General features: G+C 40.0%; 1 protein-coding gene across 1 annotated transcript in view; it reads right to left on the reverse strand.

The window, feature by feature from the left end:
• Window positions 1-18,012, reverse strand: part of LHCGR (luteinizing hormone/choriogonadotropin receptor) — a 56,043-nt gene that overhangs the window by 19,205 nt on the left and 18,826 nt on the right. Inside the window, exons 2-6 of the mRNA XM_055329446.1 lie at window positions 17,087-17,158; window positions 14,638-14,712; window positions 11,613-11,687; window positions 9,506-9,580; window positions 9,340-9,417 (exon numbers count right to left, since the gene is read on the reverse strand). Coding sequence (XP_055185421.1) covers window positions 9,340-9,417; window positions 9,506-9,580; window positions 11,613-11,687; window positions 14,638-14,712; window positions 17,087-17,158 — 375 coding nt within the window. The remainder of the gene's footprint in view (window positions 1-9,339; window positions 9,418-9,505; window positions 9,581-11,612; window positions 11,688-14,637; window positions 14,713-17,086; window positions 17,159-18,012) is intronic.

Here is an 18,012-nt window from a genome sequence, read left to right on the forward strand (position 1 = left end):
CTTTTTCTTGCATGGGTATGTGTTTTTGCTGATGTCATATTTGGCTCCATAACCAAGAAGATTTCAATTCCTGTTAAAGGTTCTTTAACCAGTTGTGGATAGTGAAATCAATTTAGTTGGGTGCAGTCAGCATTTAGCAAAATGAAATAGAACAGAATAGGACAAAATGGAAAATATTGGTGTGTGTTGCATGTAATTAGGGTAGTACTATTTATGGAATTTTGTTCCACCATTTTTCTATGATATATATATATATATATATATATATATATATACATGTATATAGATCTGTACATGTCTGCCTAGAATAAGATGAAAGAGGTTTCTCAAGACAGATGTTGGGTAATGTTGGATCCAGGAACAAGCTTAGAGAGGATCAAATGGGTACACCTTCATTTGCAAAGAACGGAGGAGGCTCAGACAGGAAAGTGACTTGTCTAAAGCCCACCACAGGCAGAAACGGGACTAGAATGCACTTTGTCTGGGGCTAGCTACTTCCAGCCTATCAGTTTCACTGGGTGTTTTCACTTTTATTCCTGAGATACCCACTTGGCCCCTCTTCCTCCTCCTGGAGGGCTGTGCTTGATGTCATGTTTTTTTTTTTTTTTTTAAGATTTATTTATTTATTCATGAAAGACAGGCTGAGAGAGAGAGGCAGACACAGAGGCAGAGGGTGAAGCAGGCCCCTCGCAGGGAGCCCAATGCGGGACTTGATCCCGGATCCTGGAATCATGACCTAAGCCAAAGGCAGATGCCCAAGCACTGAGCCACCCAGGTGTCCCTGTCATGTTCTTTTTGTGGCCTTCCCTGGCTGCCCACTTAAACTACACCCTCCCTTCCCCCTGCATTCCCACATTCCTATCCCCCCTCATGGATTTGCTTTTCCTCTGTGACTTTATCAGCATCTGACTTGTGATTATACCATACTCGTTTATCATCTGTCTTCCCCAGCAGAATGTAAGCTTCATGAGAGCAAGGATTTCAAACTGTTCTGTTTCTTGCAGGATCTCCTGCATCTAAAATAGTGCCGGGTACTTGGGACAATTACAATAAATATATGTTAAATGCATTGGATGAACAGATGGGTATATGTAAGATGAATTTCTTACTGTAAATCATAGCCAACCAAGTAAGTTTGAAAGTCACATTCTTAGAAATATTTCTGCGAGTTCTTCATGAACAATGATGTAATGTTCCAGTGAGAGAGGGCTATGCTGTGGAATAGCATAAAATTAAGCTCCAGTATCTGGCAAGACCCTAGCTTCCCTTTCTAGAGTTGCTGGTAGTTGCATGGTCATGTCAGGGATGGCCTAGTGGGTTTGACTTAAGAAACAGTTTAGGGATGCCTGGGTGACTCAGCGGTTGAGTGTCTGCTTTTGGCTTAGGTAGTGATCCCCAGGTCCTGGGATCGGATCCCACATCAGGCTCCCTGCGAGGGGCCTGCTTCTCCCTCTGCCTATGTCTCTACATCTCTTTCTCTGTGTCTCTAATGAATAAATAAATAAAATCTTAAAAAAAAAAATGAAACAGTTTAGACACAGTCCCCAGCTGTCCGTCCGTGTTCCAGGTGGCTGTTGTCTGCAAGGTTTCTCTGGCCTTTGTTAAATAAAACAAGCATGGAATTTCATCTTGTGGTGTATATGGATATGTGTAGTGTGTATGTGTGTGGGGAGGGTCTCTTTCTACCAATACATAGTACACTTGAGATAAACCAGCATATAAATAAATCTAAGTAGGACTCTTGAAGCATGACATTTGCACTGGAATTCAGAAAATACAGAGATTACAAAATAATTCATAAAGCCTCCTTATTAATTTGAATTCAGAGCAAACTCGTTTTGTAAAACCCCCGGGTCTCTTGTCATGCTTGCTACATAGCAGGAGCTCAGTCAACAGGCTGCGTGGGGCAGTAGCTTTGCCCTTCCACCTGAGGAACAGGCTTCTCTGGCTTCTTTTCTTGCTCTTCTGTGCTTTCTTCTGGATTTTTGAATTTACAACTTCATTTATGAGCTCTTAACTGTGTTCTGTAATGGATTATTGGTGCTATTTTTCAGTTTTCTAGAATTTGAGGGGATAGGTACTTGGTTTATCTCCACTGTTTTGTGTAATTACATACAACCTTGCCTCCTTAGCAGCTCAAAAAAAAGAATTCTTTTTAAAAATTTATACTCAGAATATTATTCTCTGGCAGTCCCTTATCATTTGGGGGTTTGAATTCCTTTATAGCAACTTCTTGCAGATGAAGGAATTATGTTGGACTTTTCTCTGAACTTTGAAATAGAATTTCTTAGCATCTCTGCCAGTGTTTGTCAAAGCATTCCCATTCATCTACTGACTCAGAATCAACTGGAGCTGCTTGCCAAAAATGCCGACTCAGACCTACTGACCAGGTGCACTGCAGAGATCTGGAATCAAAATCTTGTAATGATATTCAGGAATATGTACTTTTATAACAAGCTCTCCCAGTGAGCCTTGAGCATGTCACTTTGGGGCTCCTTGCTCTGGGGTACAGCATAGGATGATGATAAAACTCTCAGCATTTTCATATGCTAGAGAACTGAGTCCAGAGTCTGGTCCCCTTATTGCTCTCTCTACCTTCTAAGTGATGGAGCTACATGTAGAGTGAATTAAGAAAAAGTAGCTCCTATTTTATTTTGAGCAAAGCAAAGCTGCCAGCAATTGTCTGGATGCCCCTTCCCCATATTGTTATGTGCTGTCCTGATCCTAGTTTTGATACATATTAGGATTTTGTAATTGTTTTTTTCGTGGGGTTTACAATGACATTGCTCTAAGTGCAGCTTTCTGGTTAAATTTGTAAATCTTCAACTCAACTGCCTGGGCTTGAATCCCAGCTTGCTACTCATTAGCTGAGTTCCTTTAAGCCGTTATTTAACCTCTTTGTGTCTTAATTTCCTAATCTGAAAATAGGGATGATAATCACAGTATTGACTTCAAAAGGCTGTTGGGTGGATTAAAAGGCTAAACATGTATTAAGCACTTAGAAATAAGTCCTGGAACACAGTAAAGGCTTAATGTGTTGTTGTTGTTATTATTATTATTATTATTATTATTATCATCATCATCATCATCATCATTATATTGTGGTTGTTCCATCTGTCTGACCAAAATAGAGGGAAAGGGTCTTCCTTGCCATGCTCTGGAGAGGACTTCCATGAAATGCAGTAGTTGGTTTAATTGAACTGTCATCCAGTGGGGCAGGGGCCTTCCTATTCTCCATGGAGCAGGTCAGTTTAGTGGCCCAGACTGCCTCACATGGACTCACTCTCCAGAGGCCCTCAAACATCTTTGGTCTATATTGGTATCATTGACATTTTTGTATTAGGACATTTTTCATGTCGTGTTTTTGTTTTTTGTTTTTTAATAGCCTGGGTCCTTATTGTCCCGACTTTCCAAAGAATGGGGCTGTTTTCTTTTCAGCTGCTGCTCCTCGGCTTTGTTCTTACCAGTTGTGCACAAGAGAAGGTGTTGCTTTGTTTTGATTACAACAGTGGCTTCCTTACTTTGGAGAAGTTATAAATATGAGTGGGAGGCCTCCTGCTGTCAGGCCTGCAGAATGCTTTAAAATGCCCCTTAGAACATCTGGAGAGTCACTTCAGATAACTTTTTTCCCCAAACATCATGGTGTCAGAATTAAATGAGAACGGCTCCCTTTGCCTTGAGGATGCTGTCACAAGCACAGAAGTGATTCCCCCACCCCTCCTGTATTACAATAGCTGCACCTTACTTTAAAGCATTGTCTATGTTCTCTATTCAAATGTCAGCAATTGTGATTCAAAAAGAGAGAATGTCACCTTTTTATTCAAAATAAGGTTCAGGCTTTAGAACTTAATCACAGATGATACTCTAATTCTGAATGCTGCCCTGAAACAAACTCCAAATATTCCTGGGGCTCTAAAAGCATTTCTGGGGTTATATTAACAGTATTAGATGGTCTACTGTAGTTTACTTTTGGATCATGTGACCACCTAGCTTTTGGATGATTTTAAAGCAGAAAGCTTAATTTGTGTTTGCAGATATGCAGGGTCTCAAAAAGTGGCCTCAGGGTTTCCATTTTAGAAAATATGCCCATGGTGATATATCTATAAGCAAATTTTTGACTATATAGATACCTACTAAAGAACAAGGATCCTAAATTCATCACTTTATCCTCCCTGTGGTGTTTTGCTGGACTTCTTTTATACCTGAATAATTCCTCTGTGTAGAGTGTATGAAGACGCTTCTTTAGTGGATACCGTGGCAGTGGTTGTATGGATAACTTGTCACCAGTCACTGTCACCAAGCCGATCACTGTACACTGCCATGACCCTAGTTCTGAATGATCATCAGAATACCCCCATTTCTGTGGGGCTCACAGTCTCAATGGCAAAGGAACCCTCTCTCTGATGTGGGCATACCTCCTGCCTTTCAGCAGCACTGAGTTGTTTTGTTTCCCTTCATTTCCCTCAACCAGGTTCATATCATCTTATAGGACTTTAACATATGTAATAACAAAAAGATAACAAGCATCCAAAAGAATGATGACAGCAATGGATTATAATATATTGAATAAAAGTTTTGAAAAATCTACTTCCACAGTGATATTTTAAAAAGAGATTGAGAGGAGAGGATTATTCTTCTTTTTTTATAGAAGTGTACTGATAACAAATGTAGAAGAATGATCAAATTTAAAATTTCCATTCTGTAACTCACTGCATAATAACCGAATAATCACTTGATGCTGAAGCCATTAGATGAAGCAATGTTGGCCAATGGGCTAGTTGCACCCACTCAAAGTTCCCACTATGGTTTATTATTAATGACAAAGGGAAAAATGTGCCCTTACAATGAAGATGTCTGGCAGTCACATTTAACCAAATGGCCAAGGAATGTGGGATGATGTACCTTCTGGTTTGATGCACTGGGAGAGATACAGCATGTCTTTTGCAATGTTTTTGGAGAAATGTTGACCTGAATCTAATCCTGACAATACAGTCAGATGAATCCAGACAACTGGCCTGGGCTCCTTCAAGGAATTCGTGTCATTTAGAACAAAGGAAAGTGAGGGAGCACATCTTAGTGGGTGGATAGGAGGTGAGGTTGAGAGGACCAAGGGACATAATAGTGAAAATGCAATGTATAAAATTTTGATTGGATTCTGAGTTTTAAAAAAATCTATAAAAGACATTTTCATTGGAATGTGGACTGTAGGTTGGACAATGTCATTAAATTCATGGTTTTGTTTGTTTGTTTATTATTTGTTCAGGTGTAATGGTGTAGTTACGTAGAATATCCCTGTTTAGGGGAGATACATGCTGAAGTATTTAAGGTATGAAGTGTCATAATATCTATAAACTTCTTTTGTATGGTTTGGCCCAAAGGAAATGCACTGTATGTAATTACATACATAGAGATGGGGTGGGTGTAGCAAGCTCCTAATAGTTGATAAATCTAGGTAAGATGTATAGGGGTGATGTTGGAAAGACAAATGGAAATTGACTCCACTTATCCACTGAAAATTTTAAAATAAAAAATATTTAAAAAGAGACAATGAGACATGATGTTTTCAGGATTGTCTAAAACATCTGGCTTTCTGAATATTAATTAGCTTTTAATTATGGCGGTGTTATGTAGTTGACATGATGTAATTGAATTTGCATGAGGAGGTATTAATAATCCCTTTGGATACACAGAGACAAGGCCATGCCTGGGTGGTGTAACTTGACTAAGATTCATTAAACACAGAGCCAGGACTAGAACCCAGGCTTTCTGTTTCAACCCTCAGCAGTCTCTTTAGTGTGGCTTATCAGAGGTGCAGCCTGGAATCCTGCCATCCTTTTTGCCAGGCATTCTTTCTTTGAGAATTAGTTGCCATGACCTTTCCTTCTCTTTGTAGAGTTCAGACATGAATCAAAGTTGCCTCTTTTTTGAGACTTGTATGACCAGTCATCTAGAATATTTTAAAGGTGGTGCAGCCAAATCCTGCTCGCTCAGGGGGTACATTTCAAGGTGGCCTCTTGAGGAGATTTAATGAAAAGCCAAAGTGGCTATAAAGGGACATAAGAGTATAATGCATAGTTTTAGCATTAGCCCCACTGAGCTTCTCCAGCATCAAGTGAAGTGTTTTGTTTTCATTAAATGAGCTCACGGTTGGTAAAAATTGGGGGTGGGGGGGAGGGCAGGAAAGTTTCCACAAAAAGCAAAATCTCAAATACTAATAATGAAGAGAGATGGCCTACTTTCATTATTTTCTAATTAGGGAGTTGAACTTTATAGCCGAGAAAATAGGGCTTTCCTCTTTAAGTGTAATACCCTTTTTCCAGCAGGGTGCTCCACAGGATCCTTCACTGACAGAAGGGCCCATTCAGTTGAGAACAAGTGCCAAGCAAATGACTAATCACTCTGCTTCCAGATGAAGGGCTGAGAGTGAGAAGGGGGGGGGGGTGGTGGAAGCACAATGCCCCCTGGGCTTGCTAGGAGAGATAGATCTGCAATCCTCATTAACTTCAGAGGTGGGGCAATTTTGCCCTGTTGGTAGGCACTGTTCTTTTTAAAATCATAACTAATATAAGTTAATGACTCCACAATAAAAATACTGTGCAGCTCTCATGTGCACATGCTGAAATGTAGCATGTGAAAGGAACCTTTGGTTGTTCCTTGAGTTTGATGGGGTGGTCCAGTCTTGGGATCTCACAGAACCCTGTGGATCATCCCAACATTTGTATTCTTGTGATTGTTCTCGGCATCTTCTGTCCTTTCCTTCATTCCATTTCCACTTCATTTCTATGGCTGTACAGTTACCTGGGAGGAGTACCATTTGGGTCCTGGTTATTTTTAGATTTAGGTCAAAATCAAAGGAAGTCTAGGATATTTGTGATCTTTCAATAAAGGCTACTCTATTGGGTGGTTTCTTCTTATTACTTTTGTCAGAGTTACTTCTAAGGTTTTAATTCTTTTTTTTTTTTTTTTTTTAGGTTTTAATTCTTTATCCTAGCATTCAAGACTCAGCAATCCAGTTTCCCTTCCACCCCTGCCATTTATCTAAACCTATTTCCTGTTTCTTCAGCTGGGTATGTACTACCCAATAAGTAAGACATATCCTCTTGTCCTTGTTCTCATAGCCATGCCTTTGCTCACGATGTTCCTTCGCTTAGACTATTCGCTCCCCCTTTTTTGGTATGTAGTACCACATAATGGTTAAGACTGTGATTCTGGAGCCACATGGGTTCTAAATCATGACCCTGGGAAAATTAGCCTTGTAGTGCCTTGGTTTCCTCATTTAAAAATGGGGTTGTTAGTTCCTACCTCATAGGGTTGCTGTGAGATGTAAATGAGTTTTTAAAAAAGTACTTAAAAACAGTGCAGCATTTACTTAAGTGCTGTATAAATATTAGCTGCTATTATCACATTTATCCATACAAATGTTGCTGATACTACAAAGTCTAACTGAAGTCTCAGCTCCACTGTGCAGCCTCTTCTCACTTCTCTAGCCCAAGAGGACTTCTTCGAGACTTCTAATTTCTGCATAACACAAACTCTCACAGCGAATATCTACTGGTTTGTATTATTCTTTCATTATTTCATGTTTGGCCCCGTAATTTCTCCATTTTCCCTGTAAGTGAGATTCTGAGTTCCTTGGGGACATGGATTGTATGTCTTTTGTGTTCTCAGTAGAGACATAGGAAGACCCCCCCCATCCCAAGGTATGCAGTCACACCCCATGCAATCTTTGCTCTGTTCTGACAGGAGATGTGATAGATGAGTAGTTCTGGATACATGCAGCAGTGAGTTAGGAATACTTTTTAAAGAGCTGGAAGGGCTATAGTGTGTGAGGGAAGTAGAAGAGCAGAAAGACTGTAGAGAAGATTTTCTAGGCTATCCTGTCTCCTTCCTGGTATTTAAGAGCTGCAAGTAGGGGCACCTGGGTGGCTCAGTGGTTGAGCGCCTGCCTTTGGCTCAGGTTGCGATCCTGGGTCCTAGGATTGAGTCCTGCAACGGTCTCCCCACAGGGAGCCTGCTTCTCCCTCTGCCTATGTCTCTGCCTCTCTTTCTGTGTCTCTCATGAATAAATAAGTAAAATCTTAAAAAAAAAAAAAGAAAAAAAGAAAAAAGAGCTGCAGGTAAAAAATTTATCTTGAAATAAATTTTGTTTTTTGTTTTTTTTTTGGTTGCTGCTCTGTATTCTTTTGATTGCAATACTCTTGTAACGTAATTATATTGTGGAGTTACAACTACACAAAGTAAAAAGTACTATGCAATTGCAATGTATATTGATACCAATATTTAGAATCCATAATATAAAAGTGAAACCTCTGAGATGATCTCTTCTCTTGCTTCACAACTACCTCCTCATTTTGGGGTCATCCAGTGCATGCTCTGTCTTTAAGGGCAAGCTCATTTATTGACTCATTACAACCCTGTCAAGGGTTGTAACCAAAGCAGAAAGACAAAGAGGGATATGGATGTGGGGAAAAGAATTGAGTATGGGTACTGGACTTTTGATACAAGTGAGACATGGTGCCCAGAATGCTCTGTCTGAATGGTGGGGCAAAGGCAGGTACCCCATGTGCAGATGACTGGGACCCCAGAAAGAAAGAAGTCAGGCAGATGAACAGTGAAGAGAATAGTGGGTTATCTGCGAACTTTATGTGCATGTGAATCACTCGGGTACTTGCAGATTCCAAGTCAGTAGTTCTGAGTCACAAGAGTCTGCATGTCTAACCAGCTCTTAGAAGATGCAGTAGATGCTGGTCCGTGGACCATACTTTGAATAGCACGCCTTAGGAAAGAACATAAAAGGGGTAGGAGCTATGAGCCTCATAACCTGATGAGTGATTGTCAAATAAAAAGACACTATTTTCAAGTTTTAAGTGATAGAAGGAATGAAAGCAAAGTAAAAAATCAGAGAGAGAGAGAGAGTAAACTAGTGAATGCAGGGTCTATCGATCAACTATCCTACCTACTTGGAGAATATTTTTCCAAACTTCTCATTTAAAACTTGAAATTTCTGTGCTCTTTGAACCAGGGCAGCCATTTCCCTCCAGGCTCTGTCTTCCCAGCTTCAAAGCATTCCATTGATGCGGTGAACAATTTCATCAGTTGGAAATTTGGTCACTGTCAATCCTCAGTGCCCGTCTGATTAATTTTAAACTGAGTGGTTTGGTTGGTTGTGTGAACACATGGCCCAGCTGCAATCCACACAACTGCTCTCATCCTTAGCATTTTAGGTCATAAAGAATGTTACTGGTGAATGAGGAACGTGGCCAAAGATGAGAAAGAGCTCACCTCAAGCTAGAAGCGAGAATAGCAGGAGCCTGTATGTGAATCTGGGAGTTTACTCACAGTGTTATGGATTCGTTATTCATCCCTTGAAAAGCATTTCCTGGTATGGTGGTTATGTGTAAGTTATCACAAATTTCCCTGGAGGAATAAAATGGGAAATATTTACTTTCCAAATTTTAGCTGCAAATAGGAAACTGTTACGCATAGCAATCAGCCTGGTACTTACAGAATGAAATTAAATTCAGAGGAGAAGATCTTCGTAACATCTGGAAGCTTTCGGATGCCTGTGTTACAGATGCTCCTGTGATTTGGGGCAGGGTGGGGATGTAGGCAGAGAGTGAGTAAAAGTGATTGTTATTAAGGCATAAAGATAAAAGCAGCAGAAAGGCACTTTGCAAGGACTATTTTCACATTAAAAATATTGAGTTTGGCTTTCTTGGTAGCACTTTTGACCGTTGAAGATTGTCAGAATTTTAAAGCCCCTAACACAATGGAAAAAGTTGCTCTAAAGACTCCTGTTTAAAGATCTGGGAGCCGGGACTGAACTTCCAGGTCTTTTTCATTTATATTTATGTTTCCAGCCTTTTTCCTATTGTATCAATTGCATTTTTTCTGTTGTATTCTATCTTATTCTTTTATGGCAATTTGCTCTTGATAGTTCTAGAAAACATCCCTCTACTTTGGAATAGTCTCTAACTCAAACACTTTAGGAATATTAATCTCTTATGAGAAATACATATCCCTTATTAAAAAAATAGTTCTCTCTTTCACTACCTTGTGGTTCAGGAAGTTCTTCTTTATAACTTACTGGAATCACTGAACATTCTTTTGGTCATTGGAGCTAGTCAAGGCTCTTCTTCCTCTCACCTTTTATTTAAACTTCAAAGAAGAGAGAAGTAGTGATAGGTTAAATTGAAGGATATCTTATTACACAAGAATGGGACTCCTTTAGAGGAGTCCAGACATCTGGATTGTCCCTAACCAAGTTTTAAATTCACCTGTGAGGGACTGCAGAAACTGATAGGAACTTCCTTGCACTCTGGTGACAATGGAAGGAAGCCAGGTTCTCCTTTGGCTCTTTCTGATGCTCCTTCTTTCCTGTAACCCCAGATCGCACTGAATCCTTGCCCTCTCTGTGACTGATGATGGCATTGTAACTTAGCAATGTGTACTGGAGTTGGAGGAATATCACTTTTTTTGGGGGTGAAATGCTTTTTAATAAAGACCATGATTCTTAGATAACAAGGAATATAGAGGTCAAATTTGGTTCTGAGATTTTCTTGTATTTTTCTTTTTTTTTTCCTTCTGTTTTTCTAAAGTGATTGATTTTGCAGACGCCTATGTGTCCTGCACAACCTCAGAGGCCTGTTAAAGTGGAACACCTGGTCTGGGAACTGTCCAGTGTTAGAGCTGGCAAAAGAATTACGCTTGTGCCAGCAGCAGCTCCTCTAGGAGGCCCCAGGGCAAAGCTATACAGGTGACAAGAGAGATGTCCAGACCCAGAGAGATGTCCTCCCCTCTTTTCCATTTTTTTTTTTTTTTTTTTTTTTTTAGGTGGTAGGTAGAGGTTGTGGGTTTCCACCCCTTGGAGATTTTATGAAATTTAACTTGTCAGGAAGAAGAGAGGACATCTGTGTTAGAAGGATTTAAATTTTTCTGTGTGAATATGTGACTGCTTGACGTGTGAGAAGATCCATAGAGATCAGTTTAGAGGCTGTATCAGGTTTCAGGAATTTTGGTTTTGCTGGCAAGGCAATGAATCTGCTGGGTTAGAGTGGTACTCAATGTATAATTCTAACTAGACTTAATAAGATTTAATGGGAAATAGAAAATAATGATTTAGTTTATAACAGTGCCTACCTCAAGGCAGTACTTAAAAGTTCTCACTTCAGAAATGAACAAATGAGATGAAGGAATCAGTAATTCTTAACCAGAGATGGACGTCAAATCAGAATGCCTGTCCTCCTTTCATTTGTGGTCTGTCTGCATCACCACCTCACCGAAGAGATTCCAATTTACCCTTTTTAAAGTGTCATGGCCTCTCCTCCCCATTCCCACGATCAGTTTTGAAAATCATTGCAAAGGAGATGATACTCTTCTCTTGTGTTTTTTGGAGAGTGAAAATGTTGGGAGCCACTTACATGGATTCTGAAAGCACCCAGCCTGGTGGCTGACAAGAAATGCTGATTAAATTTTAATCAGAAGGCTGAAGACAGACGTGCAAATAATGCTAAGTATATAGTTAAAAAATTCTTCCCAATCTTTTAATTATTTTGATGTTCATCAGATACTCAATGTCCCTCCTCAGTTACTCAAAAAGGAGAAATCCTTACAGGTATTTTAACCGGGGGAGATTTCTAAATGCTCCAGGCTCGATGTACACCAGGTTTTTGGTGTTCTGGATGAGTCTGTAAAGAGAGAAGGAGCAGTTTAAGAAATGTATATTGTTTGGAATGCACCAGACCATGGTCACCGGAGGATGCTGGCTGAAAATGGCATCAACAAAAATCAAGTGACTTTGATGTGCTTGAGAGGAGCTTCTGAGAGCCTGGAGATTAAAACTGCAAGGTGAGAGCCAGCTGGCTCTTGCCAGGAAGCTCTGTTCTCAACCTCTTGTTGAGGCAGGTGTAAACATAGCTGGGAGTCTGTTCCACCCCAACTTAGTGAGGTAGCACCAACTTCCAGAATTCCTGGCTAAGAAGATCCTGCCCCACCATGGAGCCTACACACTGGGGGTGATGGGAGATTCCAGTCTCAAGTCAGATGAGCAAATTGGCTACTCTCCTTTATAGGCAAACTGGTCTTCTTCATACTGGGCTGGCAGCCCACTGATCAGTTATCCAGATGGGCACTCATTCTTTGGATTAGTACAGGGGCTTGGATTTGGGGGAGATTTATGCCCATTGTATAGGTAATTTGTTAGGTGATGATGCCCAGCCTCCTAACTTCCATGGGCTAGTGTGCCCTTCTATAAAATTATAGTAATAATATGCACTCTTCTTACCTCATAGGTTGGTATGTAGTGAGTAATAGAATAGGTAGAGATAATGTCAGAGGCAGGGCTTTGTAAAGTATTAAAGTATAGCTATAACTAACACTACAGTGGTGTGATTGGCCTTCTCCTTATTTTTCCAGTGACTCTGACACTTTGAGAAATGGCCACAGTTGTGTGTCTACTTTGGATTCAATAAAAGGCCAGTAAATGCCTTTGACTTTCTTACCCCCTGCCACAACCACCTGAAGAAATGATAATTACTCTTGTTCTACAGAGAAAATATAGTGTATTGGCTAGTTAGAGGGGCTCTGGAGTCAGTTTGGTTTTACATCCTGGTTTTACTAATTGTGTGACCTTGGATACATCACTTAAAGCTCAGTTTCCTCATAGGGCAGTTTTTGAGAAGTCAATCTGTGTTTCTGGTTCACAGTAAAGCTTAAACCAAAGTTAACAATTATAATAGTTGATGAAATCAGGATGTTGAATGATTTATCTCTAGTCACACAGTTGAGAAGTAGCACAACTTGGAAGTAAACTCCATTTGTCTGACCCTGAGTCTGGTGTTCATTCCCCCTTACTATGGTTACCTAATGTTTGTGCCTATTTCCATCTTTTATGTCCTTTTGATTCTTTAGAGGTGAGTGATTTGTTGTAATTATTTTTATAACAACTTAGTCAAGCAATCATGGACCATATAAGGCATTATATAGGTAGGATGGAAGGAAATTTTATCTCTTAAAGAGCTTTTGGGGTCTCACCTGAAACTACTCATCCATACATTCCCTCACTCAGCAAACATGTAGTAAGTACCTACACTTGTAAGTATTGGGGATACAGCTATTAACAAAGAAAGCCTCATGGGGCTAACATCCTAGTCTCAGGGCCTTCCTTTGGAAAAGTCCATAAACTTTCCCTTAGAGCATTTTGTTTTTCTTTCTGTTGCACCACGAGCAATTTATTTATCTTAAGCTGTTCTGGTGGTTCCCAGTATAAGCTGTGTTTCATTATCACTTGGGCAGATTTCTAGGTCTGGGATAGCACTGTCATCTGTAATAGTGATGACCTCTTCTCCCCACTCCTCTCTCTTCCACTTTCCTTCCCACCCTCCCACCCCCAAAATTCTACTTCACAGCCAAGTCCAGACTATCTGCATTTGAATACCCATTATTTTGGATTTTCCCATAATCAGCTGATGAGGTAGTCTCATCTTCCTGACTATACTGTCATCTCCTGGGGAAGATTTATATTTTATCTCCTCTGTATTCCAGCAGCACTGGACCCTTGGTTGGACATGTGGCAGGTACCTCTCACATACTTATCAATCAGTTATTCTCTTTAGATAATTGCTAATTGGACCATTCATACGGAGGCCTTGTGGTGTGGTGGGGAATGCCCAAGCGTTGAAGAAAGGCCAGGGTGGAATCACAGCCCTGCCATTCTCTACAGTGCCACACAGGTCAAGTTACTGACTTCTCTGAGCCTCCATTCCTTCCCCAGAACAAAAGGAGTAATTAACACACTTTTCAGGGAAGCTGTGAGGATAAACACAACCTGGAGTGGGAGTGGGGGGAATGCCAAGCACTAGTGCACAGAAAATGTTTGTTGCTAACTTCCTTCCCCTTCCCTTAACTTTCAAAAGGTGAAATTTTTAGAAGCTCAGGGTTGAGCCAAATGAGGCAGCAGTAAGAAGGCTGGTTTGAGAGTCACACGACTCAGTTTCTAGCCCCAATTCCAGCACTGACTTGCTGTGTGACATCAGACAAGTCAGTTAACCTCTTTGGGTCATGGGTTCATCATCTGAAAACTGAATTGAGCCAGTGTTCACCCATCTTTTTTTTTGTAAATTTGAGGAAAATGATAATTTGGGAAAAACTGTTTTTAAGAATCAATTCTAAAACATCACAGTAACAATAACAAACAGCATACACATGTCCAACACAGGGCTTTACATGGTAGGCTTCCAAGAATCATTTACTAAATAAATGAAGATGCCCAAACAGTCCCCAATAAACTAATTCATGATCTTTAAGCTCTTTTTCAAATTTTCTCACTATTCCAGATACCTCATACCCTCCCTTCCATAAGATAAGAGCTACTTGGCAGGACTCCACAATGTCAATTTTAATTTCCAACTTTGTGTTGTGATGTTTCAGAGTTTACACAGCTCCCAGGAAGAAGCAGTTGTCACCATGGCAACCTTCAGGGCACTGCAGTGAGAGAAATTAGTGCCTGCCCAGACCTAGTAATTGCTATAGTCTTTTCCTCTTGGATTCCTAGCAGTGGATGCTTGAATACAAATACTGAGTGGGCTCCAGCCAGCGAGGGTAATAGTGTACAGCAATAAACTGTTAGCTGATGCTTACATTTCAGACAAATTGAGGAGGTTGTCAAAGGCATTAGCTTCTATCTTTTCCAGAGAATCACTCTGAGAGATTTCACTAGGGGAGAGAGAGGGAGAGAGAGAGAGAGAGAGAGAGAAAAAAAAAAAGAAACGTGAAAGAAATGACCATGCATGCATCACAATCAGCTGTGTGTGTGACTCAACAACTGGAGGCTCTAGGGTGTCTTTTTAAAAAAGAACAGGGATGCCTTATGTTGTCCTCACATCATAAAGTGCTACCATCTCCCTTTAGGAGCATTGATGGGCATCTATAACCCAGGTGAAGTTGAAATGCAGGTTTCAGTAACCCCTGTTTGTGTGACAGGTTTTTTTCTTTTTTATCTGTGACTTGGAGTCACAGATTGTTACAAGTGGACAGGTCTTTTGAGAAAATCTAGTCAGATTCTCTTGTATTGCAGCTTTGGAAATTGAGATTCTTCTGAAGAGAGGCAAAAGTGTTTATGGGAAGGTTCACGACCAGGATCCAGATGTCTGAATTCTCAACTCGATCATTCCAGTGAGGTTTTAAATTGGGTTGCATTTGTCATTTCATAACTCTTTCCTTTTCCCAAAATCCGGCTCTGAGGCAATTGCAAGATGGTCAACTTCTGCACCTAGTGCCCTTTCTGGGTTATAACTGTTGATTTCTTTTCTTTTCTTTTTTTTTTAAATAAAGATTTTACTTATTTATCCATAAGAGACACAGGGAGAGAGAGGCAGAGACACAGGCAGAGGGAGAAGCAGGCTCCATGCAGGGAGCCTGACATGGGACTCCATCGCAGGTCTCCAGGATCACGCCCTGGGCTGAAGGCGGTGGTACTAAATCACCGAGCCACCTGGGCTGCCCCTAATTGTCTATATCTTTAACTATTTTTCTCTTTTAGCAAATTGAGGGCAAGCAGTATATCCTGTTCACTTCTGAATCTGTGGTGACTTCATATTGCCTGGTACATAGAGTATGAATGAATGAATGGAGTTTTTAAAAAAGATTTTACATGTTTATTTATTTTATAGAAAGAAAGAGAGTGAACAGGGAGAGGTGCAGAGGGAGAGGCAGAGAATCCCAAGCAGACTACGCTGAGCATAGAGTCTGACATGGGGCTCCATCTCATGACCCTGAGATCCCAACCTTGGCTGAAACCAAGAGCTGGATGCCCAACCAACTGAGTCACCGAGGCCACCCCTGCATGGATTTTTTTTTTTTTTAAGACACAAACGTAAAGGAACCAGCTTTGCCATGTATCATCCCAGGCATGCAAATAATGTCAATGTTACCCTAAAATCCCAACATAAGCTAACACTTGCTGCCAGCTAAGAAAAAAGTCTCATATTCATAAATTGTACATTTGAATGTTTCTAAGGTTAACATTTACTGAAGCTTTCAGACTTGAGAGCTTTAGCCCATAGAAAGACTGAGCCTAAGGCAGGTAATGTCTTTTATGAACAATACAGTAATGGATTATTCCTGAACTGATGCATTTGATTTGTACCTAATGGTTTGTTTCTTTAGCTGTGGCCTTTTTTCTCATGAGGAGGTCTAATGCATTAAAAGTTATCAAATTTGAAAGCAAAAGAATAGGGTTAGGTTCAAGAAACTGACATTTCTGTAATTCTTGGGGAATTATTTTTAATATCCTCATTGCTTGCTGATACCCTATCTAGCAGTCAGAGATTCCCCAAGGAGCTAGGATTGATGATGCAGCATCTTTAGAGATGTAAATTGGCTTGGAAAGCCCAGTGGATTGTTAAAATCAGAGACACTCTCTAGGAACTAAATGACCTTTGAGGTCCTTTCATGTGGACTAACCTTAAGGAGGATGCTAGAATACTGGACTCCTGAGAAAGTTCTTTCATTCATGTCTGGTGTCTTATGCCCTAGAGGCTGAGACCCAGGGAGAATGGATTAAAGTTACATCTGACACAAATGTGAAATCACCCTGTATTATCAGGTTGCTTTACACTTTTGATAAAGGCCTTTAACCAATACAACTATAAATACTCTGTTTTTGTCATACACTTATTATATTTTAGATATAAAGATTATCTTCTGATACACAATAAACCTCCAACACATTTTCTTTTATGTAGGTGTTATCTAAAAATGTGACACAAGGGAATAGTGCTCTAGCAGAAGCAGAAGTTTTATGATTGGAATCTATTTTCTTTTCTACTTGAGAAGTTTATCGTCACTTATCAAAATCCATTCAGTTCATTGAAGCAAGGTTAATTATCTGGAATTTAATGACTCTTGAAAATCATACTTTTCTTCAAAAGTCTCTAGATATTATTTGTATTATAAAGATAAAAATACTGAGGTTTCTTTAACACACTTTCTCTCCTAGAAAAATTATCCCTTTTCAATTATGTTTTCTCTTGCAAAAATTTTATTATTCCAATTATGAATGTCTTTTGATATGCAGTATCTTACTTACATTTTTATGACCTCATTAAGTCCTCTGAAAGCTTGAGATGGGACTAGTTTGATAGGGAGATAGGTGAGTGATCTAGAAAAGAAGAAAGGAAAGCCACGAGTTTAATATTTAAGACTGGGCATCTTTTAAGTTCATGAATAAAATGTGTGTGTGTGTGTGTGTGAGTGTGTGCGCGCGCATGCATGTGTGACTACAGAGTTCCAATGATTGGATTCAGATGGAGAATTCTAAGTTATATCAATAAAGTGATGTGCCATGACTCACTCTTGGTCTATGTCAAAGAGTATGTTATTTTGTAAGTAAGATCCCAAACTTTGGGATCAGATACACCTAGGTCCAAATCCCCACTCTCTCACTGGCCAGGTGATCCTGAGGATGTTATTTAAGCCCTCTATTTCTGTTTCCAGATCTGTAAAATTGGAATAATAATTTCTGCTTTACAGGTTTTTATGCTAACTAATCAGGGTAAGTAATGTAAAGAACAGAGCTTGGTACCAAGTAAATAGTTGATAAATAGTTCTAGGTGGCCCCATAGACCTGGTTGGGAAGATGGAAAAGAAACTGTCTTGGGTAAAGTGGAGAAGTGATTGGTGAAAATACAGTTGGAAACCAGACTGGTGGGAGAAGGGAAGATTCACTAAGAACATGTTCTTATTTTGATCTATACCATCTTCCCCAGACAGCCGATTTCAGTATGCGCCCAACCAGATCATGTGGCTGCTATGGCTCAATCACATGGGCATCTCATGCCATTTTGGGGGAACATCTACAGAACATTTCTTTCAGGCACTCACCTATATTCAGAGGAACAATCTAAATGTTCTTGAATTGAGATAAAAGTTAGGCATTATGTAAAATTTGAGAAAAGAGCAGTTACTCAGCAATAGCAAAAGCAGAACGGGATGATGTACACGTGCTAAAGGAAA

This window comes from Nyctereutes procyonoides, unplaced genomic scaffold (assembly GCF_905146905.1).
Source record: "Nyctereutes procyonoides isolate TBG_1078 unplaced genomic scaffold, NYPRO_anot_genome, whole genome shotgun sequence".
Taxonomy (NCBI): domain Eukaryota; kingdom Metazoa; phylum Chordata; class Mammalia; order Carnivora; family Canidae; genus Nyctereutes; species Nyctereutes procyonoides.